The sequence below is a fragment of the Mixophyes fleayi genome, chromosome 2 (genome assembly GCF_038048845.1).
Source record: "Mixophyes fleayi isolate aMixFle1 chromosome 2, aMixFle1.hap1, whole genome shotgun sequence".
Classification (NCBI taxonomy): Eukaryota; Metazoa; Chordata; class Amphibia; order Anura; family Limnodynastidae; genus Mixophyes; species Mixophyes fleayi.
The window spans coordinates 43,872,077-43,897,663 of NC_134403.1; the positions used below are offsets into that span (position 1 = coordinate 43,872,077).

Below are 25,587 nucleotides of genomic sequence, written 5' to 3' on the forward strand. Positions count from 1 at the left end.
CAGTATTGTTGTGAGGTAGACCAACTATAGCCACCAAGCATATTCCTTGTTGTGTCCCTTGTTATAATTTTCCCACAACTTAAGTTTTGTGCTTGTAACACAGAAAAAAAAAATCAGACTTTTACATAGGAGATATGCGGCATACAGCCGCTGTCAGCACCCTCTTCTGTGTTTCTGACACCACGATTGACGTTCAACCCGATGTATGCGTCGCCATTGTAGCTTTTTCAAAGGGATTCTGTTTTGAGATTGAACCACACCAAAAACTCAGAAAGAGAAGATTGGTATCTGTAACTGTTCAACTAGGGGAAGGAACTGGTTGACTTGCAAATTCAGAAACATCCTGTACTAGGGTGGTAATTGGAACATCAAGGGTTAATAAAGGAGTGTCTGTGGCATGCGAAGCACAACTCACATCTATACTTAATCTAAGTGCTATAGACATAAAATTTACATCACTGCAACTCTTGCACACAAATCTTCTAAAGTAGCCGTCCTACAACGCTACTCAGCTTAAGCTCCATGCCAAGTCGCACACAAAGTGTATACTGATCTCATATTAAAAAGAACAGGTTTCCCCTACTTTAATGTAAGTGTGCCATATCACCAAACTGATCCATCTGGGGTCATCAGCCTTCCTACAGTCTAATGTTCTTCTGACATACACTCAGTGGCCACTTTATTAGGTAACCCTTTCTAATACTGGGTAGGACTCCCCCTTTGCCCCCAAAACAGCCTAAAATGAATGTTGGCATAAATTCAAGAAGGTGTTGGAAACATTCCTTAGTGACTTTGCTCCATATAGATGATGACGAGGATGATGATGATGATATTAACATAAGCATCACGCAGTCACTACAGATTTATCATTCCCTTCCTATCAGCTTCAAACAGTCTGGTCATTCTCCTCTCACCTCTCTCATTAATAACATGTTTTCACCAAGAGAACGAACACTCACTGGACCTTTTTTGTTTTGTGCACCATTTTCTGCAAACTCTAGTGGCTGTTGTATGTGTAAATTCCAGGAGATCTCCAGTTTCTGAGATACTCAAATCACCCTGTCTGGCACCAACAATCATTCCACAGACCATGTCACTTAGATAATTTTTCTCTCTCATTCTGGTGTTTAGTCTGAACAAAAACTGAACTTCTTGACTATGTCTGCATAATTTTATGCATTGAGCTGCTACCACTGAACCTGAAAGATGCAGCTACGGCGTAATTTAAACGTAACAAGTTCAATAACCCATAACATTGTACCCAACACATCTCCCACCGAAGCAATCAGAGTTCACACAGAGTTTATAAGAGGAATATAATAGAACACAATTGTGATGACCTCAGAGGGAACTGGAGACAAACACACTGATTGAAACCCCAATAAAATATATTAACCATTTAGTAAAAGAACACACGGTTATGAATTAAAGGTACAGTATTGTTAACCATAAGACTGTCAAGCAAGTGCAGACTGTGGTGCCCCTAGGAACTTCAAAGTCCAGGTAAAACTGCTTCATTGAACCAACATTTGATGAACCTAGAACAAATATACATACCTACTTCCAAGATGTCAGTAGAACAACATTGGTTGGTGGTGTGGCTAAGCGTAATTAGCATCCGTTCAAGCATAATAATCTGCTTTTTCTGTGTCAAATGATGAACATAAAAGTCACAAGGGTTTACCACGTGGCTGAGATATACAAGTTCCCGTGAGACTGCAGACAGCAAAAAAAAAAAAAAAAAAAAAAAAGTTGTTTGTGTACTAAATAAAATATTGCATGACTTATAGATCAAATTCCTTAAAGGATGTACTGTTACAAGGCAAAAGTGTGTATTCAAAATTAAAGAAAATTAAAAGTAAAATTATTTAAGAGTCACTCACTATTCCTTTGAACAAATGGAGCAGTAGTGCCCATCCTCTTAACGCTTTTCTTGAATTTCTTTGGTTTACCATTGTTAAATTCTGTAAATGGAACTTCAAATAAAAATGTGTATTAAGATGCAAATTCAATACCACACAGCATTTAAACTCACATTCTCTGACATCTTTCACAAATGACCTAACACACTTTTGTTCATCAAGCCTCTGTAATCTTGTTTTTTAGTTATATGTTTTCCATTACCTTTTATTCAATAAAAACAAAATGAAACCTGTAATTAACAGAAATATTCAACTTTTACTTTACTAAAAGATAGGCGATTTCTCTTCAACATCAAATACAATTAAGGAATGTTTAAGATCAAACTATTTCAGAACTTTATTCCAAAATAAAATGTAAAATTTGTTTTTTATGTAGATTGTCTATTAGATGTTTTCATATAAAATATTAACACTTCCAAAACTAAACACCTGACAGTAGGAGAAATAAGCTTCAAAATTGTCATGTAAAATATCAGACAGGAGATTCGTGTGTTGATTGATAAAGTTACCATTATTCCATAGTTAAATTAAGGAGAATAAATTAACATACAACAAACATAAGGATGTGTAAGTGTTCTCAGCTCATTCATAAAAAACAATCCATGACTTTAGCAATATATAAAAAAATCTTATGCAACTGTACTGCGATCGTATAAAATCTAGAAAATAATGGATTGGTTACTTTACAAACTAGTATAGTTTTTAGTTTCCATCTTGATTTACAAGTAACCACGCTAAATCATAGGCACACAAAATGGATTTTACATCTTAAGGATAAAAGATCAGAAAAGTCACAAAGTAAAAAGATTGACTGTGCAATTTCACCAAAATACTTTGGGAGATGTAATCTAATGAATAATTCTAAGGACTATATGTATTCTACATATATGCTTTCTTCGTTGCGATTTTAGGACTAGTTCAAGTTTTCAAAGCCAAGTTACATGGAGGACTGTATAGATCAAGAATAAATGTATTATTTTAATTGCATGTTTTAACTGATACAAGAGAACCTGTTGACCCCTACATACTGTGTTTTACGGGAGGTGGGAATGGGTCTTATCCCTGTAGGCCACGGTCTCACAGCAAAATGGTGGCACACTCGGCTGAGTTCCTTATGTCCGCATCGTTGAAACTCAGTGGTCACATGATCAAGAAGGTTCCCATGTAAGACAGAGCTATTTGAGCCTAAGAAAACTGCAGCCAGTGTAAAAATATCATAACTGACTTCAGTTTGAGATAAATTTAAATTTGTTTAAAAGGGGGAAAAAGGAGAAGGGAGCTAATTGGATATGAAAGCTACTCTAAATAATTTAAAAAAAAAAAAAAAAAAAAAAGTACACACATAACATGCTCTCATTTAACACTATGAAATGAACCTAACAATTCACTTCCACTGCTGGATTGTCTCCCACAACACTAATGGCTTTAATGCAACAGACAAATGGATTTATTTTGTGGACTTTTCCAAGCATCATGCAGATCCACCTTTCTGCAATATTTATCAAATCATTTTCTTACATTTTAGCTGCAATGGCAGACAAGCAAAAAGAAACACACATTTGCATACATAAAATACCAAATTTCCAAGGAAGCGAAGGATTAATAATAATAATAAAAAAAAAAAAAAAAAACCCAGATAAATATATCTTTATATCCGAAAGAAAACAAGTGGGAATGACTAATTGCACAGGCTTATGAAAAAAATGGACATTTACATTTTTTTTTTCTTTTTTAACTAAAGGCACCATTTGGTGATGGCTCTCTTTTTTCCCTATGGCTAAATGAAGGTCATTATGTTGCACGTTAGATGGCAAGTATGGTAATAATGGTTGTCTAAGGTGTAGTCAGTGTGACCTCTAATCACAGAGTAGTGCTGGCTATTTTCCACATGCTTTTGTGATCATGGAGGTGGCTCTTTTCAACCAATTGTTCATGACAAGGTATAACCCGTTAGGATTCTTGTTGAACCCTAACCATGGCTAGTTACGCCTTTGGATCCTTGAGTCCATCAGACTACCTACTACTAGAATTCACCTCTGTACAATTGTCTGTACACTACTGCAATCTGACTCATGGCCTTACAGAACGATCACGTACAAGACATCCGCAGGAGATGCTGCCACTGAACCACCCACTTTACAGATCATCCAGGCCTATATCATACTTATGCAGGAAAAGCTGGAGAGCAGACTACCTCTAGACCAGGCTGTGCTGGTCTTCCAAAGGTTCCACCAGTTTGACTGCCTGTTTGTGTGTAGGTTGAATCACGAACCTCAGAAGAATTCCCAGGCCCTGCCAAAATGATACCTGGAATGAGGGGCTAAATCTTCAACTGTCACTTTCTAAAGGAGACTGCAGCATGTGATACTTCCCAAGGAACAGCCAAAGCAATCTTACTATATTTATGGAGACTACAGATTTTGAATGGAATATACTACGGGTTTCTGGAGATGGGGGGACACTCACTGGAGTGCAGCTGCCAGACTATCAACTTTGTCCAAGTCTCAATGACGAGCTTTGTTTTGGATATCTAGAGCTTTAGGTAGGGATGAGACATCCATATGGAGTTACAGAGAGACAGATGGTTAAACAAGATCATACAGTGCATTTAAGTGCTGTTATCTTAGAGGTGGAACCGGAGGTCAAATTACCTAATTAGTTCAACAAAGGGAGTACATGGAGAAAAACAGAGCCTTGTGGGACCCCAACAGGTAGTTGAAGTGGACTATTCCATGAATGCCAATGTTATGTGAAAGAGAAGATGATCTAGAATGTTGAAAGCAGCAGTGATGTGCAGGATGAGGAGTATGGAATATGCCAACAGTAGATAATTGGTTACGCTGGAGAGTGCAGTCTCAGCGAAATGTTGCGGGGCAGAAGCCTGATTGCAGAGTCGAGAATGGCGTGTGAGAGGTGAGAAAGGCTACTGGACAACAAATTGCTCAAGCAGTATGGAAGCAAAGGTGAGGAAACAGTGCAGTATTTGGAGAGAGGGGCTGGATCGAAAGATGGGTACTTTACGATTGGTTTGAGGAGCTCGAACTTATATGAGGATGTAAAAGGGCCAGAGGAGAGACAGACAGATTGAAGGTGAGCATGCAGTTGGGAAGAGGGAGCGAAGAAAGTTGTTGGGAAAAATGTTCAAGGGGGCAAGCTGTAGGATGAGATGATGAAATGAGTAAAAGATACTCTCTGTAAGTCCAAAGATAGTTATTGCTCTTTGGACTTAAACACTGTCAGAATTCTTCTCTAATGAAATCACAGAATGGTGAAGTAATGCGTCAGGAAGATCTTATTCTCTTATATGTGAAGGTTACAATGCCGAGAGCATCTATCCATCACGAAGGATTTGCACCGTGGCTTTGGAAACAGAGTCTCTCTCTCACTGCAAAGTATTCATCAAGCATGGAGTCCTAAGATCTTTACACTACTCTATTGACATCTACCATGGAGTGGGGATCGCAGTTAATATCGGCATATTACCGTAATCTGTTGTTTTAGTTTGACTGATAGCATTTGTAGGTTGCAGGGTGAGCGTTGTATTACATCTACAGTGTGAACAAGCAGCTTTCTCCAGTTGGCATTTGGAAAGGCAATTCGTATGGAGTACATATTCTTTGCTTGAAGTGCCTTTGCTTCTTCTTTGACTGGTTAATCTAATCATATATCAATGTGTGTTCATACGCTCAACACCTCCTATCTTGTGTAACAGACACGGAGTATATTCAGCTACCAAGCGTCATTTTTATCATTGTGGAACATTTCCTCCTTAGTGGAATTATAGTGACAACATCAATTTTAAACATCAAGTGATTTTTAAAAGCACAAGTAACTTTATAAGGAGCCATTTCATCATGCAACACACATCGTGTTATTACCATCAGTGCACCTTTGTTACTAAAGGAGATTAGGCAGTGAACTCCTTGTATTTCTTATTTAGTAAGAGCTATATGCCAGCATGCTGTTGAAATTATGCTGTTATTCGAAACTGGTGGCCACCTGCTGTTTTGGCAGTTACAGCAAGCATGACATGAATGTTTTTTTTATATTAAAAGGTACCAATAAATTTGGCAATTTATTTTGTTTGTTATTATTTTGATATTAAACTATATATAAGTGCTGGTGACCAGTTTCAGAGCTGTACTGTTTGAATTTCTTTTAATTCAGTTTCAGACTAGCAAGGAGGGAAGTAGCAAAGGGTAAATAATACTAAGGGATGGAGAAATAGCATGCTGGAGAAAAAAGACTAATTTGGAGGGTAGTGTTTGGAAAGTTAGTTGGAAGATAAGGCAGATGTGGATAAAAGAGTATTAGCTATTAAGGAACAAATGATCCAAATTGTGCAGGGCAATATGGCAGGTGCAGGTTCTTTTACCACTCCCTGCTGGGGTTAACAGAGTATGCAAATTCTACAGCTTAGACAACGTGGGCTAGGATGCTGACAATAGACCTCAGTGGGTCCAGCCGCCTAACAGAGATAGTAACAGCAATCACAGCTGAGCTAATTTGGTAAATGAACAGATATGGAAATGACCGAAGTGCTCATTGGGTCCAACAGCCAAAAAGATATGAGGAAAGCAACGACAGTTGAGCATTCTGGTTCCAGCAGTTGAAAATAGATGGTAATAGCAATGACAGTTGAGCTCAGTGCGTCCAGCATCTGAATAGAGATGGTAAAAATTCTTAAAACAAAAACAGTCATGTTTTGGGGGGAGGAGTGCTGCAGCCATAGAAGAACCATGTGCTTACACAGGGTGCCAGTTAGTACAATTGATTTTGACATCCTTTCTCAATTTTTTCCTGCACGATTCACCCCTATATAGGCATAAAGCAATGCTGACAGACTCAAGATCACAGATACCCTAATAGTGACAACAGAATCCCCCGGGCCAAAATGTTTGCCTACTCTTCTGCCATTCCGTCTGTCCATCGTGTGCAACTTTCCTGGTACCAGCAGAAGTAGCACCCATTTACAGTGCAATATTTGGGCCCAGGTCCTGGCTTGAACTGCTACAATCAATCCGGTTTTGACGTCCGTATCCAACAGGAGATATAGTCGGCCCAGAACCCTGAAGTAGCAATCTACACTCCTACTCCATAAAGGATCCCGATCAGAGCAGCAGCTGAGACCCCATCATCATCATCAACATTTATTTATATAGCGCCAGCAAATTCCGTAGCGCTTTACAATTGGGAACAAACATTGATAAGACAATACTGGGTAATACATACAAAGAGGTAAGAGAACCCTGCTCGCAAGCTTACAATCTATCGGACAATCGGAGTTAGAAACACAAGGGCATGTGCTACATCATATTGCACAATGGACCAGCTAGAACGCAAAGGTAAAAGTATTGAGTGGTCTCTGTGTGTAGCAGTATTGAGGGTTGTTGTCTTGCGTTAGCAGTGTAGAGGATGGTAATAGGGTAATCTAGGGAAATTAAGATGATTGTTGAGTAATATCATAACCTTGTCTGAAGAGGTGGATTTTCAGTGAACGCTTGAAAGTTTGAAGACTAGAGGAAAGTCTTATTGTGCGAGGGAGGAAATTCCACAAAGTGGGTGCAGCCCCGGAAAAAATCCTGTAACCGAGAATGGGGGGATGTGATGAGAGTGGAAGAGAGACGTAGATCTTGTGCAGAACGGAGGTGTCGAGTAGGGAGGTATTTCGAGACCAGTGAGGAGATGTATGTCGGTGCAATTTTGTTGATGGTCTTGTATGTTCGTAGAAGAATTTTATTTTGGATTCCTTGAAATACAGGCAGCCAATGTAGAGACTGACAGATGCTGACCCCACAGCATCGGAGGTCGGGCACACCCTGAGGAGTTGGCAAACCTTCCTCGCAGCTAAATGGCTGGGAGGATCGAGAGAGAGAGATGGTGTTTCTGAGATAGGAACTGTCCTTACCTTGATCGCTCCTAAAAAAAGTAGCCTACACCAAATCTTCAAACCAAATCACCAACAAATAATAATGTTGAAATGCAAAAATACACATACAAGTAATACTTTGATAGGCCACCATCCACTGCCACATTGGAAAGACTAGACTCCCACCTCTAAGCAAATACGAATTACATTCTACACTCACATTTCAAATTCTTAAATCCCTGTTTGCTAGTAATACAACTTATGTTTATATTTGACCAGTGTTCTCCCCAGCACCTATTTCCCTGGTGCTCCACCCGGCTGATTTTACTAGCAACCCGGCTCTTGGAGCCCAACAGAGTCCTATCATAATAGAATAAACCATTGTTTCTCCTATTAGAACAGGCACTATGTGAGCACTACAGCCAGCAGTGTGTGTTAGACCACTGACCACCAGTCCTGGCAGGTGTGCAATATTGCAAAGTATTACAGCTGCCCCCACCAGGCTACTTCTTAATGCCACCCGGCTGGAGAACATGGTTTGGCTACTGTTGGAACCTCTTAGATATATAATATATATATATTTATTAAAAATACATGATTTTGGTGTGATGACAATCCTCAGTTCTTTTGTGCTGTATGCTGACAGTATGCACAAATTTTTTCATGCTTTTTGTTTCAGAATAAGAAAATGTTTGAGCATAGAGCTGAGCTATGAGCTACTGTGCAGCAAACCAACTGCTGTCCACATGACACCATGAGCATCTAATTATAGATGGAACATGAGATGGTACTGAAATGCATTTCTACGCAATATGACTGAAAAAACAATTTGAAGATTTACAGATACACCAAGAAAGGGCAAAAATGTCAAAGTACAAACCTACTTCCACTTTAGGCCGATCGGCTTCATTAATTAAAACATTTCCATTTTATTCCTGAAATACTGTTTTAAATGTTATAACCCTAATAAAGCACTTTATTGCAAAATTTCAAATTGCAAAATGTGCTCCATTAAAAGTATAGAAATGAAGTGGGGGGATCAGACTTCTGACCAGCTGGAACATAAAAAAAAGTTATTTGCAGGGAGGAAAATGCAATGCACTAGTCCATACAACTGGGAACACATCCCTTAATGTGTATCCCACAAACCTGACTGCTGGTTTAAAAAATACAGCGCAAAATTAAATATTCTGCTTCGAATCCATGCTAAGCAAACGATGTTGAGATACTGCAGACTCCAACAAGTGATTACACTGGAGGGACGGCAGATGGAGCAGTTCTTAAATGTGTTGCTGTGTTGTCACTCTATTATAGTAATGTACTCTGTTGTACATAAAATGTTTTAGTTTTGTTCTCATGTTTGTCTTACATACAAGATGTGTTATGTGTCTATGTGCTGAGATAACTACACAGTTTCATTTAAAAGTTAATCCACAAAGAATTTCCCTACAGAGAAAATGAATCTGTAACAAAGGAATGCCCGCAACCCATTAATTTCCTCCCATCAGACTGTGCAAACAAAGGTTTGCATCCCAAAAAGACATTGCCATCATGACTCACAATCTTTAAGGCATACTTGCCAACTCTCCATGAATGTCAGGGAGACTCCCTGAAATAGGGGTGATCTCCCTCACTCCCTGAAGAGTCTGGCATTCTCCCTGATGATGAGCCAGTACAAGATGTGGTTGGCTTGAAATCTGTGCCATGATGACAGTTCAGAAATTGTGTCCTATGTCCATGTAATGATGCCTATGGAGATGGCCATTTTCATGGAGACCAAGATTTAATCAAAGACTGACATGTAAGACAACATGACTTCAGTAATGGAGACAGAAATGCAAGAGACACTTCAGTCTCTAGAGATTCATTAGCTGTTTTTCTTTAAACGCATAGTTACCTACTCTACCTGAATGTCCGGGAAACTCCTGCATTTCTGGAAGACCTCCTGGGAGAGCAGGGTAACCTCCCGGTTCTCGCCCCCGCAATAGATATGTGGCGGGACTTAATGACGCAAATATCGCGCCCTTAGCCCCCTGCTTTAATTGGCCAAAATTGTGACTGTTGTCTAGGGGACAGGGCTAACATGATGCAATTTGTCAAGCCCCGCCCCCGCAAACCCACCTCCACCGGAATCTCCCTGAAGCCAATGAGGAAAAGTTGGCAAGTATGCTTTAAGGCGTATCTCTGTCAAAACACATGACATCAAAAGGAGCCATTTCACATTTGTAAATGACCCTTAAAAGCTAGCTTTACACGGCACTTAACTAAATGAGAATTGCTATATGGTTCAAAAGAACCAGGGCTCCATGCAGACAAAACACAAATCAAACACAAACAAGAAAGGTGCTAACAAAATATAAAAGCAAACCTATCAAAAAAAAAAATTAAAAAGGTGGATTAATACTGTTCAAGGATTACCAAACTATTTTACTACAGTTAAATCTGTATTCATTTCATTTTTGATTAAATAAACTTAGAAAATATTGTTGCGGGAACCAATGACAACTGTGACAGAAAACCTTACCTCTCTTAAAATGTGCTCTTTTATCATGATAACTATCAGTGAAATTACTTTGTGGCTCACTCAAGTCTGTAATGACAGATAGAAATAAGGATCTAGTTAGCTTTCAAAATCAAATTTCTAAAACATACATTTGGCTTTGTCCTGATTCATTAAAGTAAAGAGGTGCAACTTTGCACCTTGTCAAAACCATTTTGCATTGGAAGGGGGGGGGGGGGGGGAGTAAATATAAAATGTGGGGACAGATTTATAGTTGTGATAGAGCATGTCCTAGATCAACTTTAAATTTCAGTGTAAAAATAAAGCCATCAACTTTTTGTGTGCTACATGAAAAAGAAGCCAGTATTTAACTTAAGTGCAAAATAACAAGCTAATTTGCAACCCTTGTATTGTAACATAGTTCGTCAAGGAAAAAATGTACTCTTTTTTTGCCTTGAATCAGGCACATTGTGACTGCAAAAATGAAAAATGGAATACACTACAGCAATACATGTAAACAACTGAGAGGTGGACATCCATTCAACACTGGTGATCAATGATTGTCAATGACCTAATAAAAGTCCATGCACAAGTGTAGGGAGGAGGCAGGCTGAGTATTGGACATTGGTTTTTATTAATCACACCAATCACAGAATAAGACTTTGTATGCATTCAATGAGAATACTTTTCTCAAAGGTTTTCCTGTCAGTGCTAAACAGTTGCAATTCTTAATCTACCAGATAAACAGCCAATGAATAGCAGAATGAATGTGATTTAATTTGTAGAGGACCTCGTGTGACGGATCCAGCTCTTGAAGATTACTTGAAGAGATCAGATAAGTGGAAATAATGCATGCTCAATAGCAGAGATTATAATATGTTGGGGGCAAAGTCAAATCCTCCTCGTAATCGAACATTCCGGTATAATATAGAATTAACCTACATTTTGTTTTTGAATATTTTATTTTTATTTTTTAGCTGAATGTAGGCAAGAACTTGGTTACAGGGAGTGTTTGTGTATGTGGAATTCAGATAAGATTCCAACACAATACACAAGAACAGACTTTAATAGGAAGTGTCTTTTATAGGCCCAAAGAGGAAATGATATCTAAGATGGTATCTTCATGACACAGTCCTGACCATCTTGGATAAGGAATATTCTAAGGGCAAGTTCATAACATAGACGTCTAATGAAGATACAAATATTGATATATCACCCAACAGGGAATATTACTGTGGGCTCTGACCAATCAGTAAAATACATCCAGTGTTAAACAATTATAAACAAATTAAATAAAAACAAATCAAGAGAATGTCTGCTCCTTAAAAAGGTTGTTGTGCTACAACCTTATTGCTCAAAAGACAATGAGAAAAAAGAATTTAAAGAAGCGCATCCAATTCATTCTGACTCCAAGGTGCCACCATATAATAATACTCATCAGTATGTGTTAAAATTTAAATAATAAACATTAAAAACATACGTATAAAATAAATACTATATAAAAATACCAATTAGGAACCAGGGCAATAAACTTGTGTTAAACTACAACTTCTCCCCTTTCAGTGCACAAAGGAGGAAGTTTTATTGATCAGTTTTCAATCCCAGTCGTTTTAAATGCTACTTTATAAAGTCTAGAGCAATACAGCTCCCATTCATTTGAGCAAAGTCAATTGCTCGTATTAACGAAATAACAAATCCCACTATCCAGTATGTTGCAAGTTAACACAAATTGATCGCCCTGGTTCCTAATTGCTATTTTTATATATTGTTTCTTTTATACCTGTTTTTAATGTTTATTAAATTGTTTACATTTTAACACATACTGACAAGTATTATATGGTGGCACCTTGGAGTTCGAATTAATTGGATGCGCTTCTTTAAATACTTCTGTTTCTCGTTGTCTTTTGTTACATGAAGATGTTGGAGATATTTGAAAAGTTAATTTAAATAACTAGAGCTAGCATATCAAAAAATATTGTAGACAGTAGAATGAATAATTAAAGGCAGACAAATCATATAGTCTAATTATAAAATGTCACATAAATCGTGGCATTTCTTTTAAAACAGAACCAACTTTTAGAGTTACAGGGAACCATAGGATACGGAGAATTTACACAAAGCACATGTACAGCCAATGTTGCAGGGCAGGTCCAAATCACTGAAGTCCCCTTGAACATTGAAATCTTTCTCCGTTTCCATTGTAATGCAGTGAACACATGAAAAGGTGGTGACCTAAGCAGAGATCGCGTTAATACATGTACAGATACCATTGTTGCCTTGTAATGCCCCGATACCCCTCCAGACTAGTCTCATGTGTCATTGTATGCACGTGGCTGGTCACCTGCCAAAGGAGAAAAAAAAACACAAAAAAAACAAAAAAACTAAAAGGAACTTTGGAGCACATTACAATAGAAACCTGCAATGTCTGTTGACAAGGACAGGGGTCACTGTGTTGCTAAAGACACTGGATGCAGCTCTGCTCCATTAAAAAAGAAAAAAGAAGAAAAGAAACAAAGCTACATAAATGATCGTCGGCAGGTACTATGTGTAATCAGCAAAACCAGCACAAAGAGTGGTCATATGAGAGCAGGCAGAGCTGCGGTCAGATGCTGCTAGTGGTTCCAGAGGAGCCTGGAATAGATTTGAAGGTAAAACTTGTGATGTGGCCCCACCAGCTCTAGTTCTTGAGGATGAAGTACCAGGTACCTGGCCCAGTACAGCATCCTAGGAGTTTTGTAATTCTTGCAGCATACGTAAGTGTGCCGCTCTCAGGTGGGGAGAGCGCGCATTGGGAGGTGGAGCTCAATGAACACCAGGTAATAACTAGTATCCCTAACGCAGGAGAGAATGGTGCAGGTATAATGGAACACTATACATCTGATCAATCAGTATGTACACGTGTGTTCTACTGGTATACAGGACATGCTATTTTTGGAGCAGTAAAAATGTGCACTATGCAAATATATGTATACATTTGGATAGCAGCATTATGTGGATGTCAAATTATAGAATATATCTGTGGGGTTCCTTATAATATGGGGTAGATTGGCTTTCATGTATGGGAGGGACATATATATTCTTAAGAGGTATAGAGAGTCTTGTGTGTTCCCTTCATGCCCAGGTTAGAGAGATCCCATCATATAATTGAGCGGAACTATAAATGTGCAGGATTTGATTTTGTTTTCATTAAAAACCCTCATGAAAGTTATGACAAATAACTTAATAGTTGGATTGTATATGGATAATAAAGGCCACATTATTCTTAAACTTTGATTTCAAGGAGTGGCACCTCCCAGGGGGAGAGGGAAATATAAATATACACTGATCAGCCACAACCTTTTTTGCAGTGTGGCAGGGGGCATTCATTATCCTGCTGAAAGAGACCATTGCCATCATACCGTTGTCATGAAAAGGTGTACTTGGTCTGCAACAATGTTTAGGTGAGACGGAATGGAAGTATAGGATTGAGTGGTCAGCTATTGTTCTTAAACAGGCCAGTCACTTCCTGTAAAAACACTAAAAACAGGAAGCTGTGAGCAGCAGGAGGCCCTCTGACGTTACAAATGAATAGAAGGGGTGGACTCATTTGTCCCTGAGATATGACTAGTCTCTTTTACAGCCACTCATTGAACTCTACCAATCAGGAGAGACCTTTTTCCTAAGACCTATGGATAGCCCTGCAGTGAGGGATTCCCAGTGTGGGAAATTTTGGCATAATAAAGACATGCAGGAGAGGTTTGTGTGTGTGTGTGTGTGTGTGTGTGTGTGTGTCATTTTGCTATTGAAAGTCATTTGCTATTGAAAGTCAATGACGTTGAAGTCTCAGCTGCTGTCAGTGTGCTAAGAATTACAGCTGTGAATATTATGATTACTGGACTACAAACTTTTCTCTGACTTGCTGAACAGTAGCTCCATAAGACTCCCATGGTCATAACACATGTAAATCATTTGATCACAGACAGTGTGGGAAACTTCAGGGAGGTCTAGTGGTAAACTGTGTCTATTGGGACCTGTTAATCTGGTTTATATTTTTATTGCTGATTTAGAGGACTTGTATTAGCCAACTCTCTAATAAATATATTGTTGTATCTTTCCCTATATCCTGCATGTATGACTTGACTCAGAAGTCTCAGGATACCCCTAGTGAGCTTTTGCTCTAAAACCCTGGGTCTTCACAAGGTAGGTGATATGTATCAAAAATAATATACAAATGAATGCCAGGAAATAAGATTTCCAAGCAGAACATTGCCCAGAGCATCACATTGCCTCTGCCGGCTTGCCTTCTTCCCAAGTGCATCCTGGTGCCATCTTTTCGCCAGGTAAAAGATACGCGCACATCCGGCGATCCACATGGTGTAAAAGAAAATGGGATTCATCAGACCAGGCCACCTTCCTCCATTGTCCAATTCTGGTGCTCACTTGCCCATTATAGCCACTTTCGGCGGTGGACAGTGGTCAGCATGGGTACTCTTACCGGTATGCGCTACACAGCCCCATACGCACCAAGCTGTGATGAATTGTGTGTTCTGACACCTTTCTATTATAGTCAATATTAACTTTTCAGCAATTTGTGCTACAGTAGCTCTTCTGTGAGACAAGACGGACTAGCTTTTGCTTCCCTCATGCTTCAATGAGCCTTGGGCGCCCATGACCCTGTTACTTCCTTGGACCGCTTTTGATAGGTATCAACCTCTACATATCAGAAACACCACAACAGACCTGTTGTTTTGGAGATGCTCTGACCCTATTGTATATCCATCACAATTTGACTCTCAGATTCTTACGCCTGCCCATTTTTCATGCATCCAAAACATCCACTTCAAGAACTGACTGTGCACTTGCTACCTAATACTGTATATCCCACCGCTTGACGGCTGCCATTGTACCGAGAAAATCAATGTTATTCACTTCACTTGTCAGTGGTCTAAATATTGTGTGTGTATGTTACCAGCCGCGGCGGAACGCTGAATCCTGGCGTCAGGTAGCAGCTGAGCGCATACATTAGTTTCAATGCACTGTTAGATTTTTGGAGGTTGTAGGGATATCCTCCAACTCGAGGGGGAGCTCTCGCATGATTCTATTTGTCATTCATACATGTTCCTGGTTGTGATTGACCTATGCTAGTTCCCAGCTAGTAATTAATCAGCAGCCTCCTGAGGCTGATTATCAGCCCTGTCCTCCTCCTTTCTGATTTGACCATCATAGCATTTAAGGCAATGAGGACTGGGCCTCACTGCCGGTTTAGTTCCTGCTTGCTGCATACTAGCCTGCTGTATCCCTTGCTCTCTGTTATCCATTGGATTCTGATTATTGTTGCAGACCCTTGCCTGGATATCTGACTATGTTTGATTGCATGTGCCTCTTGATCTTTTGCCTGGACTCTTACGCTGCTGTTTTGTCTGTGACCTCTGACCTCAGCTTGTTTATTGTATACGCTGTCTGCTGCCGGCCCCCGACCCTTGCCTGGACTTCACTCTGCTTTCCCGCGTTCTCCCCAGCCGGTACACATTTCCCCACCCTCTGTTCGTCTGCGGCCAAGTCTGTCCCCACCACTAGGGGCTAGAGTGAACACCAGACTCCGGGTGTTGATGTACTGGCTGGAGGGGTTCCTAACAGTATATATAATATATATATATATATAATATATATATATATATATATATATATATATATATATATATATATCACAGATTTATATTTACAATAAATCAGTCTGTCTGATACCATCTAGGAGGTACCCCGATAGGCTGCAGGCTTATCTGGGAGCTTGGACCATGGATGCTTTGCCTAATAAGAAGATCTGGCTCTCTGGAAGGGACCCCTGGCTGAAAAACGTCAGCCCCCCCCTCCCCCCCTGAGGACTGACTCGTAGAGGACAACCACCGCAAAAGGGCTGGTGAAGTCAACCAAACCGAGGGATACGGAATTTGGGAGCATTTACTGGGAGGAAGGTGTTTTTACCTTCCATGGCTCGACAGATCATGTCTCCCAAAGAGGACTGAACCCTAATAGGGAAGAGCCTCCATGGATTTCTTTGACTCTGCATCAGCGTCCCAAGAACACAACCAAAGAGTCCTCCTGGCTGTATCCGCCGAGACAGATGAAGAAATGGAGGCCACGTTCTGAGCCACCTCAAAGATATTCGAAAGCCTCTTCTAAATGTAGAGCCCGGGGAAGAAATTCAGAATAATGTAGACCCTCTGCCAGCTAGTTGGACCAGCTCTCCATTGCCTTAGTGACCTAAGCAGTAGTGATGGGTAGTTCACGAATGATTAGTTCAAATAAACTAATCTTCAAAGTGAACTAAATCATTTAATTCACAGCTCTGGCAAAGATTAGGTCACCAGGAACTAAAACAAGTGGGAGGCGTTAGAGATAAAGCCGAGCAGCTCCAGCAGCCTCACTCACCGTCTCATTCACACTGGCTCTTTTGTTTCTATTCAGCTCTCTCATTTAATACTCGTGAGTCAGTACCTCTAAACTACCAAAGGTGGCACTGCTGTGCTCAGACATTGTGTGAGACTCTGGAGCTGATCACTGACTATGAGTCATTCTCCTCGCTCAAGAGTTCATTAGTTCATTTCACTCTCCGAATCATTTCACTCATTTAGATCATTTAGCTCATGAGTCACAGGATACATTCACTTTCCTGTCAGCTCAAGACACACTGCACTGCTGAGTGCTGCATGCTATATACTGTAGTTCTGTTTACTCCACCATATATACAGGGGAGATATATTAAACCTTCAAGAGAGATAAAGTGGAAACGTTGCCCATAGCAACTAATCATTTTCTGCTAGATAAATGACAGATTTCCCATCACTACTAAATAGAGGACAGCATGGGGGGGGGGGGGAGCTAAGTGCCCACCATCACATAAATGGCCTTGAGGAAGCTCTCCACCTTGAGGTGGGTACCAATATTAAGGGCCAGGTACTGGAAGGGTCACAAGGTGGGCCAATCTAGCCACAGATGTATCCAGCTTAGGGACCTGTTCCCATTAGGCCATTTCATTGACTTGCACTGGATAAAGGCCAAGGTATGACGAACTTCTGATCTGGATGTTTCCAGGCTGATTCAACTAAAATCAGTAAGTTCAACAGATGGTTGGAAACAGAAAACACAACGTTCTTTTGTCGCTTAGACCCGGGTCAGCTGTCCGGGGTTCGTCTGAATCTACAAGGTCTAAGGCCTGACACACCGCCAGGACCAGATCCTCAACACCGACTATAGGCAATGCTTTAGGGGAACAATGGCAGAACAGGGTATAAATCAATTTGATGAAATTGCCCAAGTATTAAGAGTCCGATGACGTATGTCCCCTTTCTCCATAGCCCTTGCCATCATCTCTCTAGTTATAGAGAATGGAGTGGAGTCACTGGAAAAATATAATTAGATACACTGCTGTATCCTTCCCAGGACATGCTTTGCACTCACATCAAGGTGAAGCGTTTACAGTAACTTTGGCAGGATTTGATGGGGTACAGAAAAAGGTGAATGAAAAAAGTCCTTCAATGTATATTTTGCAATCAGCATTATTTTTTTAGAACATGGGTGTCATTGTGGACAGTATGAAATTGACCCTTTTGAGCTATTAAAGCAGATGCTTTTTACAGTGATTCCAGTACAAGCATGCAACTTAACTTAGAGATTCACTCAAAGAGGAACACTGAAGCGTTTTGAAACCTCTGGGACACAGAAATAGAATATTTTAATATGTGGAGAATATCTTGAGACAAATAGAAACTGAGCAAGACTATTAAAGTACTTTGTATAATATTTGGCAAGCATTAAAAATTATCGTTTAAAAACAAACACTGAAAAGTCTCAATTGATGTGGTCATATGAATATTCTGTTGAGTTTAACGCTGAATGTAAGGAAATTCAATTAGACCACTTACATAGGTTGAAGGCTTGTATGTATGCACCCTTCTATTGTAAAAGCCAGTTCAAGCAGACATGATTATGCTTAGAAATCTCACAATGCATACGGTGAACATCAGAGCCAGAAGCACCAAGGGTTGCTGCATGGGCTTAGCAACTGTTTCATTGGTTATGAATGTTGTTGCGAATGCTGAGGAGGAAAAAGGAAGTAGAGACACTGTAATACAACTTCATTAAAATAAAAAAATAACTTAAACTTACAAGGTTGATCATCCTCGATAATTTCTTCTATTATGACATCAGGACTACTCAAGGACTGTAGCAAAGCATTATTCTTTAATGAAGACAAACTTGATTTTTGAAGATCAACATGTTTAGGATCTGAACACAACTGATGATTTGTTTGCATTTGATTTTCAACCTTTATTATGTGTCCTAAATCAGTTTGATATTGCTCATCGTTCAAGCCTTTTGCTTTGTACTCTGCAATATGCGCCACTGCACTGCTATGTACTGGCTTGATATTCAAATGGAAAGATTCTGTGTTTGTTGATAGAGTATTCACATCAGGCGTTAATTGGCACCTGTGGGTGGGAAACGCCTTTTAGAAGGTAATACAAAAAAATAATGTAAGACTTCAACTTTAACTAAGAAAGTCAAAGACACTGGCAACATACAAATATATTACAGCAAATTTAAGCCTCCAACCAAACTCGAGAGCTACGTCTACAGCTACAGCATTCAGGAATCTGATACTCCAGAACTAAGGAGGGTGGGAGTAGACAGAGAGAGAAAGAGAGAGAGAGAATAGAAAAGACAACAGTGGAAGGAGAGACCACAGCCCCATTCCTGCCAGTAGGGGTCAGAGTTCAGGTCCACAAAACTGTGTACCAAGGACACCCTAACTCTTCCTTGTTGGGTCACCTACAAATCTACATATATAGTCTTGTTATATTGACTCGCCATTATGTCATATAGCCCATTATTCAAAATTTAGGGTACTAATGTAGAACAGGGTTATTTTTAGTGCCGCTTGTAAACCATAAAATGCCAAATTTGATTCACAAAAAAACAAAATTAATATAACCAATAAAATATGTTAAAATAATCCAAATGACTCGATAAAACATACTTACTCCAGAGCACTATAACTGCAAATGCTTCCCAGGTTTTTAATAATTTTAATGATCCGATTACTGTTTATGTTGAATCTGTGGAACACAATATATATATATAAGAAATTACAAAATATTACAGAATTATCAATGAAAAGATAAAACATGGTGCCCATAAGAAAATTCTAACAACTTGAGAAACATTTCAGCTCTTTAATTAGTACTGGTGAGAGCTAACCATTTTCAACATTCTCTGTCAACACAACCCCTCCCCCCAGTTCACAGACATCTCTACTTCGGCCCCTATACAGTTTCAAAACCAAAGGCCTTTTGTCAAAGTTTTAATCCTGCTTGAATTCCTTCATGTTTTCTAGAAAGTTGGATGCCAAAATCTGGGCCTTTCCAAATGCGCACTACCAGAAAATAAAACGGCGTATCACAGTCAACGCTTCATTAAACACACTACATTTTTACAAGAGGTGGATGCTCATCTATATCCTCTAATGCGCAGCAAGCTGTTAAGGAACACGCCAAAATGAGCAGCAATTCAAGATTACATTTTAAAATTTCATATTAATTAATTGATTAATTAATTAACTAATGGACTCCCCTGACTGTCAATTCATGTTGGTTTAACTACTTTATTTATATGTGCTGTTCTGTAGACAATCAATATCATTGGAGCATAAGTGAACATATGTCTAAGATTCTGCCCAGCAATGTTATTTAACACACAAATAACACTGAGAATCAGATAAAAAATATAGGGTCATTACTCCATTGACTCATTGACCTATAGTGCACTGTGCAAAAATTACAACCTATCACCTATTCCTCAGAGAGCACCTATACATGTATGTACCATGGTGCATAAGGTTGCATAACATTCAGATAAGGTCAAATTACTTCACAGTACCAGTGACAATACACATGGTGTCAAAATATTACATGCAAAATCTCACTCAACATATTCTGTCTGATATTAAAACTTCATATTACCATCAGCAATTATCCAGTACAATATATGGAATGTCATAACTTTATACCACCACGAACATGAATTCAAATAGTGCCAGTAAACACCACAGCACAACATTTACTAAGGACAGGTAAAAAACATGCAGAGGCTTTGTGCCATATGACCATGTTATCATCATCATCATCTATTTATATAGCGCCACTGATTCCGCAGCGCTGTACAGAGAACTCATTCACATCAGTCCCTGCCCCATTGGAGCTAACAGTCTAAATTCCCTAACATACACACACAGACCGAGAGAGAGACTAGGGTCAATTTGATAACAGCCAATTAACCTACTAGTATGTTTTTGAAGTGTGGGAGGAAACCGGAGCACCCAGAGGAAACCCACGCAAACACAGGGAGAACATACAAACTCCTCAGATAAGGCCATGGTCAGGAATTGAACTCATGACCCCAGTGCTGTGAAGCAGAAGTGCTAACCACTGAGCCACCGTACTGCCCACAATGATTCTCCATAGAGCCTTGGCTGCAAAGATAAAGATAATTAATGGAACAGATCCCAATACTGCCTAGTGTCTCTTGATTCTCTTCACAAGTGAAAAGAGCCATCAGGGACATTAGGTCCCGCTGCCTCAGGCTCATTATAAAAGGCAATTAAGATCAGAATTTGTGAACTGGAGACTGTCAAGCACTTCCATTAGCTTAAAAACACAGCTAGCATAGTCGTTATCATTGCTGCCTCATAGTGCTGAAGTCAAGCATTTGATTCTGATCAGAGACGTGTGAAGTTTGTATGTCCTATCCGTGATTGTTTCCTCACACAGTTCAAAAACATACTGGTAGTTTAAATGACTTCTGACTGAATGGACCCTAGTGTATGTGTGTGGTAGGGAGTTTAGACTAAACTCCAAATGAGCATGGAATTATGTGAATTATTGCATAATCTCTGTACAGTGCTATGCCGATATGATCGGCAGTATATAAATAATAATACAAACTAAACTGAAGTAGCTTTTGGTTTGCAGCAGAATCATAAGCATGCATTTACCCCATTCCAGGAGTTTAACGTTGATCAAAAGTTCGTTCATATTTGAATGACTAAACTTTATCTAGGAAACATGTATAGCCACTACCACAAAGGCTTTATTGAGAGGAGAAACACCTGAATATTGTATGATAGATCCTGATGGTCTCCATACCAATCATATAATGCAATGCATATATCATAGATCAATTTAAGAATGGTCACTCGTGTAAAGAACATGGTTTGATGAGATTTTAGGACCAGATTTAAGGGATTGTTTATGATAGTATGACAAACCAAATTGCCAATGAAAATCCTGGCATATCGCTCAATTCTGGGAAGACACAACATCATGAAAACTAAAACTACCCTCTTATTGTTGGACACTAGCCCTACTTTTGCTTTTGTGAGTGAGGAAAGTCCAAAAGTGAAAGATTAGAATGTATAAGTACTGGTCAGTACAACAAATTTCAAAAAGACAATGGTGATTTGACTGTATACACTGTGGTTCAATAAAAAGTAAGCCAAACGGTTAATTTCATATATCTCTAATGACTGATCATATCATACTAATTTAGAGAATTGAACTTACAATATGATTCCAACAGATCACAAAAGTTTATTCAACAGATAAAGTTTAACAACTCGTATATTTTTATCTGCCAAAATTAAATTTTGCAAACAACATTTTTTTTTAGATTTTGCAACAGTAATTTTTACATGGAAACACTCTTAATATTCTTGTGAAGAAACTCTCAGTAGTATGCTTTGATTATTTAATTAAAGAAGATGTTCAAAATGTCGTCTTTTTGCACGCTAGCTAGTGGCGCTGGCGCCATTGGGCAACAGCTTCGTCGATAATCCGCTTATCCAGACCCGTCTACACTTTCAACAAACAGTGCTTTAGATCATTTACATCATGGACTGCTGTCTGGTAGACTCTCTCTTGCACAACGCCCCACACTTTATAAATCAACAGGATTCAAATCTGGACTGTTTGGAGGCCATAATGTGGTAGGAATAAAGTCTGGTGTCTCTCTTGTCGAAGTCAGCAAATTGGATAAAGTCATTTCAATTAATATCGAGCAAACTTGGTTGTCTTTGTCCGAAAATACGCGTAGAGCACGCTACTGCGTGGAAGGGCGTATCCAGCCGCAACACTTGGCAATAAACAGTTTCTACATTTTTTACACACATTTGCACAAACATACAGTTGTAAATAGTACACATTAATCGTAGTTGCAACACAGTCATTTATGTCGAAATATAGTAGTATTCATGTTTAATATTATAAGTTATATGCATATTAGCAAAACCTATGGTTCAGGTTAAAGGAAATGTGTCATGTCCGATATCATTTTAATCCCCTATTCATCAGCAGCTGTCCGGTTTATTCGGCGAAGAGATCGCACATTGCATACTCAAGTTATTGATGTTAGGGAATAAACCTTTAATATGATGCTGACTATAAAATGCAAATGGACTAGTTGAAACTGGAGTCTTGGCGGGAAGAACGGAGCACATCCCCTGGAGAGATGACCCCCACCTTTGGATTCTTTAGTTTGAACTAGCCTATGATCTGCAATGGACCAATAGAAGCAAGCCACACTGCCTTGTTTTACTGTATTTCTGTTTGCATATAAGCAGGAGCTTTTCATCTATTGTTCAGTCATCTTGACCACAGACCTAAATGACTATTCACTGCATCCAGAGCGCCTGCGATAAGTAACGGCTGTACTTATTACTTCGCTTGAATTATTCTGCTTCTTTTTGAGAATAAATACTTGTGCGTTGGAAAAACAAATCGAGATTCGACAATTGTTATTGGACAACAAAACGTGCATAACACTCTTGTTAGCATTTCAATAGTTTCCCTGGCTCTGTCGGATGGCGCACTGTCCTGTTGAAAAACAAGATAGCCTTCTGGGGCCACGTTTAAGATCACAGGCAAAATATGCTGTGAAAGAAAAGGTCGCGTTAGAACTCTCGTAGAAATTGATAGCTGCTGTAATCCTTGGAATCCCTCAAATATTTTATCATGTGTAAATCTTCTTTAATAAAAGGCATTTTTATGGAAATTGCAACTTTATTTTTTTCTATCAGATCATCTGCTTTTTCGGCGGGAAATAAAAAACCGGAAGTCATTAAAATAAAAAAGTAGAAGGATATTTTTATTTTAAAAATTTTTTTATTAAAGTTTGGCTTACTCTTTATTGAACCACAGTGTACATTTCTGGAAGGAGGTGCCCGCTTCATTAAAGGGCATTAATATATAACTTCAAAAAAAGCGACCCTTTAATGCAACCGCCAAAATGACCCTATCGGCTACGGTTTTGGATATTAATGTTCTCAAAGCTCAAGTAGCCACAGAATTCTTGTATTACAACACACTTATTATGGACTCGCCAGGTTAGATGTTAGTTTCCCATACACTTTGGTGGGCAAATCTGCCTCATCAATTGAACCATTTTTACCAGCCTTGGCAATAGAACTGCACTTTTAGCACAGTCCTAATAGTCCAGCAGATCTAGATGGATTAGTTTGAGACTGAGATTTTGGACGCACTAAAAACCATGCATCTTTAAAATAATGGCCAATGCATTACACTACAAACCCAAAGTAAGAAAGTGCCAACAGTTAGCGACACAGTTCTCAATCTTCCTCACTTCAGCCACTACACATTAAGAAGATGGAGGAAACATGAAGGGAATGTTATAAGCACAAGAAATTATCTAAAAGAACTAACTGCCTGCCCTTTTGTAAATTTAGAAAAAAGAACCTATACAGAGCCCTTACACAGAGATGCATGCAATATTAGAAAATCTTTTCAAGTTGTCTATATTGTGGGGTTTAGGAGGTCGGCTATGCACATTAGCAGCTATGGCTATACAAAAAACATTCTTTGTACAGTAGACTAACACTGCAGATCGCACTTAACAATGACTTGGTGAATTCACAAACATGTATTCCACCCTGGACCCCATACACATACCACCAGCCAGGTGTCCAGACATTATTTCATTAGCTCTGTGAGAAGGTAATTAAAGGGTTACTGGTTTCAAAATAGTATTTTTAGTGATAGTGTTAATCTTGTAATAATGTGCATCACTGGTGGTGTGTATGTGTGTGTTTGCATTCATATGCTTGTGGGGGCATTGACCTGTTTACACACCAACACAGTGGATACCTGAGTCGTAGTGGGGGCAAAAATTGAAGTCCCCACAAAGCTTTTCAAGGCTAATCAATGCAGGGGACCTTGCTGATATGCTCAGCATAAATATCTGGCATATCCATGCGAGTTACTTTTGTCGGACCAACAGTGTGCGTAATGCCAATGTGGAGGGGAGTGTGTGTGTACATCCCACCGACCAGAGATCAGTAGACTATCCATATGTATAGCAAGAGCAGGAAGAGAAAGGGACTGCTGCCATCTGGTTCTTTATACACCAAACGGGTCAAGACACAGCTGTATCCGTCTGCTGATGAAGGTAAAATGGGGACAGTGAAGCATGACAAAGCCCATCGGTTTCTCAGACTATAGCACGGAGAGCAGTATACCCCTGACAAAATGGAGGAAAGTGGTTCAGACACCAGCAGTGATGCCCCATTGCCCACCAGCAGAGCAAAGTGCAGGTACCCAGAGATGAGTTCTATGTACGACCATTCTCTAACTTCTGGCAGCAGTGTTTTAAACACAGAGGGTCGGAGAGACAACTTGGGGTCTGTCCAAACGCTATCCAGAACCAGTGATGGCTCCAGGGCGCATAAAAAAAACAACCCAGTACTGCATGTACTGTGAGAAGCCCCTCTCAAAAATAGCCCGGCACATGGTGCATGTTCACCGCAATGAGACTGAAGTAGCCTGGGCCATGAACTTCCCCAAGCACTTGAAAGAAAGGTGCATGCAACCGGCACATCTTCGCGATAGGGTCAACTTTGCGTACAACACTGAGGCAATGAGAGCAGGCCATGGCATTCTGATCCCGTACAAACTTCTAAAGAGATGGATGTCGAAGACTTCATGCACTGTACCGCCTGCCATGGCTTGTTTGCAAGGAAATACCTGTGGCGACACATGAAGAGATGTAAGCTAAACCGAAGGGACAACAAGCTCATATCTGGCAAAAACAGCGTCCAGTCACTGTGTGCCTTGGCACAACCTGTTCCACCTGACACGGTGGCTAATCGGAAACTCTTGAGTGACATGATCCAGGATGAAATCTTACTCGCAGTCAAAAATGGCCGATGCATTATGCAGATGGGGCTGCATAACTTCAACCGGTGCGGTTCA

The 25,587-nt window shown here is 39.6% G+C and overlaps 1 protein-coding gene across 3 annotated transcripts in view; it reads right to left on the minus strand.

Moving 5' to 3' along the window:
* The window catches only part of RNF17 (ring finger protein 17), a 187,592-nt gene that overhangs the window by 88,269 nt on the left and 73,736 nt on the right, over positions 1–25,587 (minus strand). For all 3 annotated transcript variants that reach the window (XM_075198887.1, XM_075198885.1, XM_075198886.1), the window contains 5 exons: positions 19,312–19,386; positions 18,437–18,759; positions 10,316–10,381; positions 1,884–1,976; positions 1,558–1,716 (listed from right to left, as the gene is read on the minus strand). In XM_075198887.1, the coding sequence (XP_075054988.1) occupies positions 1,558–1,716; positions 1,884–1,976; positions 10,316–10,381; positions 18,437–18,759; positions 19,312–19,386 (716 nt within the window). The remainder of the gene's footprint in view (positions 1–1,557; positions 1,717–1,883; positions 1,977–10,315; positions 10,382–18,436; positions 18,760–19,311; positions 19,387–25,587) is intronic.